Source organism: Podarcis erhardii (genome assembly GCF_964252035.2).
Source record: "Podarcis erhardii genome assembly, chromosome: 8".
NCBI classification, from domain to species: Eukaryota; Metazoa; Chordata; class Lepidosauria; order Squamata; family Lacertidae; genus Podarcis; species Podarcis erhardii.
The window spans coordinates 34299497-34312951 of NC_138499.1; the positions used below are offsets into that span (position 1 = coordinate 34299497).

Here is a 13455-nt window from a genome sequence, read left to right on the forward strand (position 1 = left end):
ACACTACACCTTTTTGGCAACAGCTTTCATGCTATTATCACCGTTAAAAGCTACTGTTTGGTGCATACCCTGAATTTTGGTTCCTCAAACACAAGGAAATATTTTCTCAGAATGTTCAACAAGTGCTTTTATTTCGAAAAATATATTCAGGTATCTTGAAGAGCTTGAAGTTAATTGTTTAATGTTCAGTAATCTCCAACCCTATATTTAAATGTTATTTTGGACAAAAATTGTTGGCTAGCTACTAAATGATGTGAACGTATCAAATGTATTGAATGTTGCATCACTGTAAACTTTCAGTAGCTCTATGTAATTGGATTTGTAAATTGTTCTTTTTTATTTATTTTCCCATTTTTAATCTGTCATTTAATGCCAAGCTTTTTGGTTGAGAATATTTAACTCATTAAAAATGTCAGACTGATAAGCCTTCTTCATGACATGCTCGCTAGGAGGTAATATGATTTGGAAAAATAACTGTGTTGTGTTTTTGAAAGATCAGATACGTTCTGAAAGGAAAATGAAACAATAACTCCAACATTTGGGAATTTGAAAAAGAAGAAAAGTCTGCCTCATTTTATAGCAGATGGTAGACTATCCCCAAAGTCTTAAGAGCTAAGGCACCAGTGAAGGATGAAACTACCCACCTGTGCCACATACACTGGAAATCCAGACTGTGCACACTCCTACATGAAGGATAATGTGATAATTAGTTATAACAGCAATGTGAATTTTTCACAGTAGACTGTAGAATTGTTATGCAGAACTAAACAAAAAACAAAATGCCTCTTCTGGGAAGTTTTAAGGAGGAGGAGAGTTTTAGAGAAAAACTCTACTGTAAGCAATTAAATTTACAACTGTGCACAAATTTCATGTTGGGTCATAAGTAGTCTTGCTTTAGAAGGCTATTGTTGTTGGCATCATCCATCTATCTCTAGAAACAATGGAGAAATGCGCCTTTGGGGTGAAATCAAACCATTGGAGAGTTCCTTAGAAGGACTGGTTTAATATTAAATAAGCCTGCCAACTAGGATGCAGTTTATTGTACACTTTGTTATATATAACACAGTTGGTTGCTTCCTCAGCTCAACTATGACGTTGGATAGACCTTTTTCTATTCAGGTTGCTAAATGATGCTTAGGACTACTAAGAGAGCTTCCTATCTTTGGGGATGTGTGTGTGTGAGATTGAGACTGTATGATTCATTCATTCCCTCTTTCTCACTCTCACTCTCTCTCTCCAACACCCACCCACCTCCTCCATCCCTCCCACGATTTAGAACACATGGAAGCCTATAAAGAAATGACTAAGAATGATTTATATTTGCTACAAACTATTGTGCTTTAGTTCTTCCTAAAACCTGCAAGTGTTGGTATTTTGTATAGATTTAAGTTACTCCCTTGTAAAAATGGCAATGTGTGCATATCTTTCTGGTGTAATTTAGATTTACGTATTTCCATAGTGCATAAAACTTACACAGATGTACATCACCCCAATCAGTAGACTGCAAATATTTGTTTTAAACTAGCTTAGTAGAGTCAGGTGGAAAGATGGCTTTCTTTTGACCAGAGAGTGTATCTCTTTAACTCCCTGGGGGCACTAAAGCAATGGAAGTGTCCCTCCCTTATTTTTTGAAGCTTTGCTGTGTGGTTAATACTACAAGGATAAGAGCTTGTAAACATATAATCTGTGTAGAATACCTTAGAATAGCTGATTTCAGTTAAGGCAGGTCCCAAGATTCAGGTAAATATATAAGCAGCTGAAAGACCACACTAGTTGGTATTTACTTATTTATAAACTGTTACATCCTAGGAGAAATAGCTTAGAAGATTTTCCAAGGTTCAGAAACAGTGTATAATGAGATCCTGGTTACCAAATTGCTTTAATTTTATCAGAGAGAAAGAAAAACTGTTCATTAATTGTTTTCTGATAGAACACCTCTGGAAGTTTAATGGAAATTTAAGGGGAAAATGTACGTTGTTTATTGAAACAAGCGGATTTTAAAAGTGGTGGGGTACAAAGACTATCGAAAGCTTAAGTACTATGAGACTTATGGAATACTGTCTCTTTATTCTAACTGTTTTATTATGCTTTGTCTCTTTCAGTTGCTGATATGTGTTTAAGATGAGTGGGATTGGTGAAAATTCCTCTGACCCAGCCCGGGCAGAGTCAAGAAAACGCAAGGAATGTCCTGATCAACTTGGACCCAGGTTAGTTAGAATACTTTATAGAACCCTGGGAGCTAAAGGATTTACAGAAAAATATATTATTTGATTGGTTGGGTGCATATATTCACTTTGCCTTACCACTCTTTTAAGTCACTACTATAGATGACAAGTTATTTCATTTTATTGTCATTTCAAATTATAATACCATTTATTCTTTGAATTTTGTTTCTGGGGAAAGAAAAAAACAGTTTTGAGTCATCATCTTCCTGCTGAGGATGTATTAAGTCAGTTAAACCTTAGTTGCAGGGTTTGGTCTTTCAGTTTCTATAAAATTGCAAAGCTATTTGAAGTTACTAACTAGTGCCCAACTCATTTATTCAATCCATTGTCCATCGACTGTTTAATATTACTTTCTAAGCACACATAATCTTAAATGTTTAGCAGGTGTCAATTGAAAAATAATGCACATCTTTCACCATGAAGTCTTGGAAAGTCTTTAGAAGTTACATGGTCAAATTGACAAACTTTTGTGGTGTGATATATGTTTGCTGCATGTGGGCTGAGCGCGGGTGGCCCTGTGGCCTAACCACAAAGCCTAGGGCTTGCCAATCGGAAGGTTGGCAGTTCAAATCCTTGTGACAGGGTGAGCTCCCGTTCAAAAGCACATCAAAGCACAAGTAGATAAATAGGTACTGCTCTGGCGGGAAGGTAAACGGCATTTCTGTGCGCTGCTCTGGTTTCGCCGAAAGCAGTTTAGTCATGCTGGCCACATGACCCAGAAAAACTGTCTGTGGACAAACGTCGGCTCCCTCGACCTATAAAGCGAGTTGAGTACCACAACCCCAGAGTCGTTCGCAACTGGACTTAACTGTCAGGGGTCCTTTACCTTTACTTTTATATACACTGCATACAGCCCATATTTTTGTCATCCTAAGCTAGACAATGGGGTGTTAGAATAAACTTGTCTCTCAATTAAAAAATTATGTCGGAAGTACATGTAGTTTCAGGACTAGGAAGGAAGCATGTCTCCCTATGCAACATACTCTGTCAAAAGCTGCAAATCCCAGAGGTGCTTAGTTCTTACTGGCCTTTCCTGTGAGGAGGCACCTCCTGTGATGAGGGTGTAATAATGAGCTGGCAGCAAGAAAGAGGAATGTTCAGGTTGCTGGGTCAGTGGAAGCACAGCTGCTCTCATAGTATTTACAGGCATCAGAACATATGTGAGTAAATGGCTTAGGCTTCTTGGCTCCTTAGGGAAAAATATATTTAAAGCCAGGGCATACATAAAGAAAACAATGAATAATAGAGGAACTGATGGTAGATCCCAGGTTCAAGAAACAGTGTCTAAAGGACATTTTGTCACTTGCATATAATAAATATATGCACCTGCTATACAACCTTGTCTGAATGTAAATACAAATAATGCAGCCAGAAAGGTACGAAGCATAGAGAAAGGGAACTAAATAAGCTAAAGTACACTAATCAGTACACCCAGTTTTTCAAAATGGGATAACGGGGCTGTCATAAGTTTGTCCCAGGCTCAGAAATAATCTCCGTAAAACACCATGTGTGTAAATGGCAATAAAACATCTGATAGTTACAGCAAACTCATTTCCCCAAGTGATATCATCCTTTATGTAGAAGAGCAAGGGGAGAGCTCAAAGGTTTGCAGATAAACAAACTTTGTGGGTGGAACTTAAGAGGGAAGAAGCACCAAAACAAGCTGAATTGAATTCTGAGCATGTTCAGTGGGCACCCAGCACTGTGTGTCTGTTTAGGGGGGAAATGAGGGCAGGGGCAGAGAGTAGGAGTATCATGGAAAAGGTTGTGGCTGGCTGGAACCCTGAGCAGGAAGATGGGAGACTGGGTTTTTAAAAATTTTTGACTGTTAAATAGCCCTTGAAGACTGAATGGTTGATGATTGGCCACGGAATGCAGAGTGCTTGCTGTGGGCAGGAACGTGGGGTGGAGTGGAATATCTTGAAAGAAGGCAAGGATAAGTGGATGGTATACTGAATTGAACAAGAGCAGTGCACTCTGCAATATTTTGTTGCTGGTTCCACTTGTAAATAAAGAGTTAAGACCAGATTAGCTAATGATCCTGGAGATCTTTGATTTCATCAGCATCATGTGACTTAACTCACAGTAACTCTAGGAAATGAGTGATCTATTTTGTAGTCAGCTTTGGCACTGTACACCTTGCTGCTCTGGTCTCCTTATAACACTTGCTCTTGTTTGGTTTATATGGTAAAATTTGAGAGGGGTCTCTCTCTCTCTCTCTCTCTCTCTCTCTCTCTCTCTCTCTCTCTCTGTGTGTGTGTGTGTGTGTGTGTGTAAGTGTAAGTGTAAGTGAGAGAGAGAGAATGTATGTGAGAATCTGTCAGGACAGGCGGCCAAATCTTTTGTTCTTACATCTTTTCTTTCCCTATAAGCAACACTGTTTGTATGCTACACCCCCCCAAAAGTTAAAATATGTGTCTAACAAAGCTAAATTCTCAGATGCATGTAAGTTATGTCAATCAAGCCAGTTATGATACCTTTATCCTGCATAATCTGCAAGTCTTGAGTAAATAAAAAAAGAGAGCCACTTTGAACTCTTCACCCTGCAGCTACTGGGATTCGGATTCCACCACTACTTTTGATTTTTGTCCCTATCATTGCTTGCAAATTCTAAATTCTTTGCAGCTATATTGGCTAGCGGTTTTTTGTTTTGCTTTTAAATGAAAGCTAAGGTACTGGGAACACCATATTTTTCACATAGTACTGAATCATGTGCTTGAGTGATATGGTTGTGGAATTGTAGCCTTGCCTTAGAAGTATATGTAATACTGTACAATGGTTTAATATTCCCAATTTGCAATTGAAATATGATCTTGGGTATTCTAGTTTAAATCATCTCCAACCCCAATTTGATTGTAAGTAGTGGATTCAAGAATCAACACATTTAGAGCTACCTTCTGTCCCTGATATTTGGTGGATTGTTTGTGAATTCTTCAGGTGATGGTGTGAAGAGGGGATTATCTTTGGGGACTCCTGGACAAGCAGTAAAGAGGCTTGGACAACTTTTCAGTGATGTTGAACATTATTCCATAATTCAACTACCCTTAAAAGCTGTATATGTGCTAAGAAGTAAAACTTTTGAGTAGCATGGATGTGTGGTTAATTCTTTCCCTTTTTCATATTTGAAAGTGTGCTCTAAAATGAAATATATCTATCTGAGAAATGGGAGTTGGTTGTTTTTCTGCTTTTGCCACTTTAAAATAAAATGTATGTTTTCCACGTTTAAAAAAGGTGCCAGTTTTAAGAAGTTTGACCTTCCTTTTTTATTTTCAGTCCTAAAAGAAGCACTGAAAAACGTAATCGCGAACAAGAGAATAAATACATAGAAGAGCTTGCAGAGCTGATCTTTGCTAATTTTAATGATATTGACAATTTTAACTTCAAACCTGACAAATGTGCAATCTTGAAAGAAACTGTGAAGCAGATTCGTCAAATAAAAGAACAAGGTAAGAAGAGTGTTTTCAAGTGTCCACTTTTATAAACACATGAAGCGGACAAAAGGAGTAACAGTATGTCTGACATTTCTGTGCAGAAACAAAATGTATACAAAATAAAATCAGAGTGACCATCACAACAACAGTCATTGTGATAACATTCCGTCTAACTGCCCTGTGCTAATTAGTAGTAATAGCTAGATACTACGGTTACAGTGGGGACACAGGTGGCGCTGTGGGTTAAACCACAGAGCCTAGGGCTTGCCAATCAGAAGGTCGGCGGTTCGAATCCCCGTGACAGGGTGAGCTCCCGTTGTTCGGTCCCAGCACCTGCCAACTTAGCAGTTCGAAAGCACGAATGGCAAGTAGATAAATAGGTGTTGCTCCGGCGGGAAGGTAAACAGCATTTCTGTCCGCTGTTCTGGTTTCGCCAGAAGCGGCTTAGTCATGCTGGCCACATGACCCAGAAAAACTGGACAAATGTTGGCTCCCTTGGCCAATAAAGCGAGATGATTGCCGCAACCCCAGAGTCGTCCGCGACTGGACCTAATGGTCAGGGGTCCCTTTACCTTTTACGGTTACAGTGACAATTATTCATTGGTATAAATGTGATGCTCTGCATAGAATTGTCACTGCTCTGCTACCCCTTGTATTTCAAGACCTTTTGGGCCCATTATTTATTTATTTTTATGTTTGTAGGTAGATGCGCATGTCCCAACTAAGGCATATTAGTGCAAACTAAGGGCAAAGAAGTAGGCTCTATATGGATAGTTTGGGTCCAAAATGGTTTTCCTTTGCTGTCAATGAAATTTGAAATTAACAACCCATATATGTATGAAGACTTCCGTAGAAGGTTGAAGCTATTGCAAAGGTGAAAACTCAGGCATGTCACAATCTGTGTAGCAACTGTGTAGCAACTAGTGCTGTGTAGAATCTGTGTAGCAACTAGTGCTTTATATTTCATTTAAAAATCTGAACCCAGGTGACAGATATGGTTTGCAGAGGAATAGCTTCAAAGTAGCTGAAAGTAGCATATAATGCATGTTATGGGACAAATAAATGCTTTCTTCCACATGCGCAACAATAAGTTCAGGAATGTTGTTGTTGTTGTTGTTGTTGTTGTTGTTGTTAAATTTCTATACTGCCCTTCATCCAAGGATCACAGTGTGGGTTACAATATTTAAAACACAAAAATACACAACATAGTAGCAAACAAAAACAATGATGTAGGTTACTGGAAGTGGAATTCAAAAGGCAGAGTTATTTGGAGACAGGTCTCCTCCACTAATAGTCATTCCCTGTTCCTTCTTTTTTCTTTCTTTCTTTTGCCAAGCGTGTGAGGAAATAACCTATTGCTGCAACAGGGGTGCGTGCCTGTTCTCCTTTATTTATGATAAAGCTCTTTAGTCCATACAGTAGAAGCCTGTGAAACTTGTGCGGGCTGCTAAACCAGTCATCTTAGTGCTGTCACTGCAAAGCGACATGACAATGATGGTTGTTGGCAGCACTTACTGCCCAGGCTGTACTGCATTGGGGGTCATTGTGCTCAATCCTGTGTGTTTTAAAAAGCAGCCACTAACTCTTTAGTAATCAAATTTCCTTTAAGAGAATTCATGGCTATGCAATAACTTCTTTCTCCTATGTGTTTTGTTCTGCGTTTTAGGAACTGTAGGAGTTGGCCTTTGCCTTCTAGAACCCTGGGTCTTAGAAAATAGACCTTGCTGCTTAGTGTCTTGTGTTTATTCATTATACATTTAGATCATCTGCAACCACTAGACTTTTATACCTGTTCTTATAAACAGGGGTGGGAACAGAGTAAAAACAGGCTCTTCACTGATTACCTTTCTAGCCCAGCAGAAACCTAATGAAGAATCAGAATTATCCCTCAAATGTACTACATGAGTCAATTGCACATGAATATTTCCTTTGCCCCACCGCCAAAGCGTAATCCTGGTAGTGAGGGAACAAGCACAATGCTAGTTCATGGGAGAAAATTGTTGGCTTAGGGGAATTGAGAACACTTCCTTTGCCTTAGCTGGTCAAGGAGCTACTAGGCAGAATAACACTGGATCTGCCGAAGGCCGTTCCTACAGTTTCCCTTCGCAGAAGCTTTTTATTTACCGGTAAGCGCTCCGCCTTTCTTGCCAGGTTCTGGAGCAATTGCATGAGGCTCCCATGAGATCATGCAAGAGCCTCCAGAACCCGGTAAGCAAGGGTCCCCCACTCCCTTTCTGTTTGTTTGTTTATTTATTTATTTAATGGTGGTCTGTATAAATCTGCAGTCAAGTAAGCAAAGGCAGTGTACGTTGTGATTGCCCTGTAGTTCCCCCATTCTTTATTATCATGCTGTGTGCTTGACATAGATTGGAAGCATCACAAAAATGAATAAACATGTCTGTACAGCATAGTAAGGTCTCTGATGTTGCAGTTATAATCACAGCGTGTAATTCTGGCCTGGAAAATTAATAATACATTTTCTGTATTTACTTGCGTTGTTTTGACTCAGGCCATGAAAGATGTACATCATCTGCTCCATACTCTGTAAATGCAAGTTTACTTGTCATTCTAGCCTCCCTGACTTTTAAATGTCACAGACTCCATTGCTTTCCTACTAATTCCAAGTCTGCTGATGAGGATCAATGATCAGCATGTTAAACATGCAGCAGGGTACTGCCTGGTTATCAAGAGGGTGATGATGAACAATCTAGCCGTTAATGCTCACATTACAACTGTCAGCTTTCATTTTCAAAATAGGCTTATACATCAAGCACTGAATTATGTTAACCATTGTGCTAATGATGTATATGAACTTGACAAAGAAAAGAAGATGAGCATTAATTGCAAGAAATTATTGGTTTGCACAATTCTAAAAAATGCTTAGTAGTCAAAGCATGCCCCTTGGCTGTGCTGGTGGTTCTAAGGATTTCACAAACCATTCATGGATACTAGAGGGTTAGGTGGAATTTACACATATATAAAAGATGCTGTGAAAATGCTTTTTTAAAAAAGTTTTGAAAAATATATTGAATTTCCCATAGCTCACTGTCTCCGTCTAGTGTCATATTTGTATATTGCACTTTACAACACACTTAAAATGTTTTATTTGCAGCTGTATAGCTAAGTCCTTATTTGGGAGAATATTTTCTTCATGCAGAATAAATTTAAGGATGCTGCAGAAAATAACAAGTTGTGCAACGGAGTAACTTCACAGGACAGTGGTGCCCTTTGTATTCATCTTAACCCACTCACCCCTATTAGCTTCTCAGTCCATCCATCACCAGCACTTTGATATTGGGTTGATCAGCTTTATCAGGAGGAATCTGAGATCTATAAGGAGCAAAATATGTAGGATTACGTCTGGTATTTTTTAAGTTACATATTCTTTGTGGAATGTCATATATGCATGCCTTTGCGCAATGTCTTATATCCTGGCAAAGTTTTGAAACAGTACACTACTTCATTCTCTTATATGGAGATAAGGACAATGTTATAAGTTCCAATGTCTTTGGTACTAACATAAAAATTGCTAATGTGTATTTCCCCTGCTTCAAAAAATCCTCCCCACTCCTTTCTGGGTCTGTGAAGTTTCTGTGCCTCACCAAATTATGGGAACAACAACCATGTTCATAATTCCGAACTATATGAGTTGTTTATCTCCTTTTCTTTGAAGCACATTTATTCTATTTGTATAACTGAAGTGTTTCTCCATCTTAAAATGTAATGTAGGGAAGACTTGTGTGTCTGCTTTTGAGCCAGAATGCAAAGGACTTAACATGTTTTAGCGTGCTGTTGTTTCTTAGAACTAGACATGTCAACCTTTCCTGGGGCTTTTAGTATTTATCAGGAGTTTTTGCTGGAGTGACTAAGTGCAATCTGAAACATATTTACTCTGAGGTAAATCCTAGTGAGTTTAATAGGACTCATCGCAAGCAAGCAAGCAAGCGATGGGATGGGTGCTTAGGATGGAACTGTTTAAAACGTAATGCATAAATTGCCCTCTTCTTGCCAAACCTGGTATATGTAGAACTTAAAGGTAAAGGTATCCTGCCTGTACGGGCCAGTCGTGTCTGACTCTAGGGTTGTGCGCTCGTCTCACTTAAGAGGCCGGGGGCCAGCGCTGTCCGCAGACACTTCCAGGTCACGTGGCCAGCGTGACGAAGCTGCTCTGGTGAGCCAGCACCAGCGCAGCACACGGAAACGCCGTTTACCTTCCCGCTATAAAGCGGTACCTATTTATCTACTTGCACTTAGGGGTGCTTTCAATCTGCTAGGTGGGCAGGAGCTGGGACCGAAAAACAGGAGCTCACCCCGTCACGGGGATTCGAACCGCCGACCATACGATCGGCAAGTCCTAGGCACTGAGGTTTTACCCACAGCGCCACCCGCGTCCCATGTAGAACTTAGGTCCATTTTATTATATCATGTTGAACAGATGCTTACTGTGCACATACATGAAGTGGCTTTAATGGATTGTAATTGCTTTAAATAAATAGTTTCAGGGCTTCAGTCATGAGAAAAAAATAATGAAAGAAAACCATGTTTGAATAAGAGAGTGTGGTTTTGTTTTCTACTTTCAGGTTGATTGGCTTTTTATTTTAGTTCTCAATTATTATTTTGAGAGAAAATTGTGCTAAAGATTTTGTGTCAAATATCTAGTTAGGTTGACTTTACAGCTTCCTTGCCTTGAAAGTTGCTAATTTCATAACCATGTAAACTGCATGGGTAATACACATTTTCTGGTTTTTTTCTGGAACTGGTAAAATGAAATGTTGCTGTTGTAAGTGTGAAATTGTAAGTGGCTTTACTAACATTGGTGGAGTTGTATAACTTGTTGTATAACAAACACTGGTTTGTTTCTATATCTGAGGGACCTATTGATTTGCTGCTTAACAAGTTCCTTTGCTGTCCCTCAAGAATGGAGAAGGTTCAGTTTCTTCCATGTTGATTATGGCATCTCTGTAGGCCAAATATTTGGATTTGTGATTCCATACAGCTGTAACAATGGCTGCCTACAAGCTTTGGTTTGCAGATTTTGAGCTTCTTCCCCCCACATCAGCTGGGTTCAGAACATAACTCCTGTGTAAATGGGGAGTTGTCTGTATACCAGGGAGCCAAGCAGACTACATGAAGTGGGAAAGGGTGTTCAGCGGCAATTGCGTCAACAGTCCAAACCATTCAAAAGTTCCAGAGGTTTGCCTGGGCTTTTAACAGGAGCACCAGTCATATCAGCTGGAAAATCCCTCAGAGCCACCTGGAAACCTCTTGGACCCATGTGAGGTCTCCGTGTGAACTAGAGCTCTCTCTGTTCATGGTTCTAATCCTTGTAGAAGCAACCCAAAGTCAGGATGAGGTCAGCCTTTCAATGCTGACTTCATCCTGGCTTTGCTGTAATGCATGAAAATCAGTTACAATTTCATTTCAGCCACAGTTTGTTGGTTGCCACTAGCATGTAGTACAGTAATTGCATCCTTATGAGCAGGACTGTTGAATTCATAAATCCAACGCGGTACCACATGGACTGCGTACACAACTGCACCTCTCCCTTGAATCTTAAAGATCCGTTTGTGACACGACCCTGGAGTGAGAGGAACCCTTGTACAGTGGCTGTCATTTTCTTTGGGCCTCTGAGCTTGCAGAGTCCAAGACAAACTGCAGCTATTCCCTGCATAGGGCTCTGTATGTGGGAAGAGGTGTGCAGAGTACTATTTGTTGCTATTGCTTGCTGTAGGTACAGAAGACCCCCGTGATCTCTCATGAGCACTGGTAGCACAGAGAAGTAAAAACTGTAAGAGAAGGAGGGATAAGGGAGCAAGCACTGGCAAGGGCAGACAACTGGCTCCTTAGTCTCTGTTCACAAGGATGTTCTGGACGGTTGCCTTTGTTCAACATGTAGCAAAGTGCTGAGCAATAAAAATGTTCATAGTAGCTGTCGCTGACAGTGCTTCCCTGTTATACAGGCAGTGCTACACTTGAAGGCAGAGCCTACGAGACCTTCCTTTTGCTGCCTGACAAAAGATGCTATGTACTCTGTTCAGTCTGACTCCCTTGTGTTTATTGGCTCTGCTGCATACAGTATTGTTGCTTTCCTTTTGTTCTTGCATTTCTGTGCTTTTTGTAAAAGGAATAGCAAGTCTTCCAGTGAAGCCAAAGCGAAAGGGACATAATCTTAATGACTCTGAGCTTCTACCAGTCATTTAAGCACCATGACCCTAGTCATCGGTGATTAAAATAACATTTTCATAGCTTTCTGTTGATGGTGTGGTGTTCATTTCAAAACATTTTAGCAAGTTACTTTTCAACCATTTCCAGGAGAATCACCCACCTCAAATATTTTGAGTTCTATATGGACTGATATGATTGAGGGCCATCTATGAAGATGGAAGTATGCTATGTTGTAGAAAATAGAGGTTTTTGATTTTAAGAAATGGCATATCCTATTATAGAGAAATGGCATAGTAGAAACCAGTCCCAACTTGGTTGCATTCATTTCAGGGTGTGTGTTTTTTATTCCTGGAGAAACAAGAAATAAATGTGTTGTACCATAAGACCTTCTGCTCGCAAAACATGTGATTTATCATTGAGTTGCGATCCATTTCACATGCATACTTGAGTGACAAATGGCCATCAGTTGAGATTTTAAAAATGTGAGCTACTTCATGGTCACATACTCAAAAAAAATTCCCCTTGTACTTTGCACACCAAAATGTAGCCTTAGGCAAATTAATAATAAAACACACTTCTTCCACTTCGTAGGGACTGAAGGCTAAAGAAAGAAATAATTTTAAAACTACACATGATGGACAATGTGACTAAACAGCATATATAGTCTAATGATATCGTGGTTCATGTTGAGGAAAAAAATCATATTTAATTAGCTGTGGAACATTTGTATTCATGCCTTCAGTTTCTAAAACTATTTAGAGATCTGATCTGAGGATTAGTGGTTTCATACAGTTCTAACAATGGTTGCCTACAACCTATGGTTTGCAAATTTGGAGCCAGCCACAGAATGTGTGCTCCCTCCTTTCTCTTTTTACCTTAAACCATGACTTGGTATTATATCTTCGTGATGCTAACCATTGTTGATGATAACGAGGGCCCCCATTCTTATTCACAGTTTAATTCAACATTTCATAGAATTGTAGAGTTGGAAGGGACTGTAAGGATCATCTAGTCCAACCCCGTGCTATGCAAGAAGGTGCAGCTGTCCTGTATAGGGATTGACCTGCAATCTTGGTGTTATCAGTACCATGCTCTAACCAACTGAGCTATCATAGAAACCCTGACTTGACAAAACACTTGAGTGAAACAATGTTTTAAACCAATGAATTTTATGTAATCGAATGAGACGTTTCAAATAATGCTCACTATCATTTGTACTGTTTAAATGCCTGCCAGAAGAACTAGACACTAATAATAATAATAATAATAATAATAATAATAATAATAATAATATTATTATTATTATGCTGGACATCTGACTGGGCTGCCCCAGCCAATCTGGGCGGCTTCCAGCAAATTATAAAACCACAAATTTTATTATTCTTTCATTTCCTTTGTATAATCTTATATGGCACATGCAGTTGTAACAGCAGAAAACAACTTTTCTGACACATTCTGCAAAGCATATAATGTGGCATTTGAAACACAGACAGTGTCATAGTTTTAGGGTAAAAATAACTTTCAGGTTTTAGGAATATTTTAGATTAATCTGTTGGTGTACTGTACTACTTCAAACAATTCAGCATCCATACTGATAAAAGTAAGACGGTCTGCTTTCTGTTCTCAGCCATCAA

General features: G+C 39.3%; 1 protein-coding gene across 10 annotated transcripts in view; it reads left to right on the forward strand.

The window, feature by feature from the left end:
- NCOA2 (nuclear receptor coactivator 2) overlaps positions 1–13455 on the forward strand; it is a 130232-nt gene that overhangs the window by 74039 nt on the left and 42738 nt on the right. For all 10 annotated transcript variants that reach the window (XM_081873977.1, XM_081873975.1, XM_081873982.1 and 7 more), the window contains 2 exons: positions 2103–2207; positions 5499–5671. In XM_081873977.1, the coding sequence (XP_081730103.1) occupies positions 2122–2207; positions 5499–5671 (259 nt within the window). In that variant the 5' untranslated portion in view covers positions 2103–2121. The remainder of the gene's footprint in view (positions 1–2102; positions 2208–5498; positions 5672–13455) is intronic.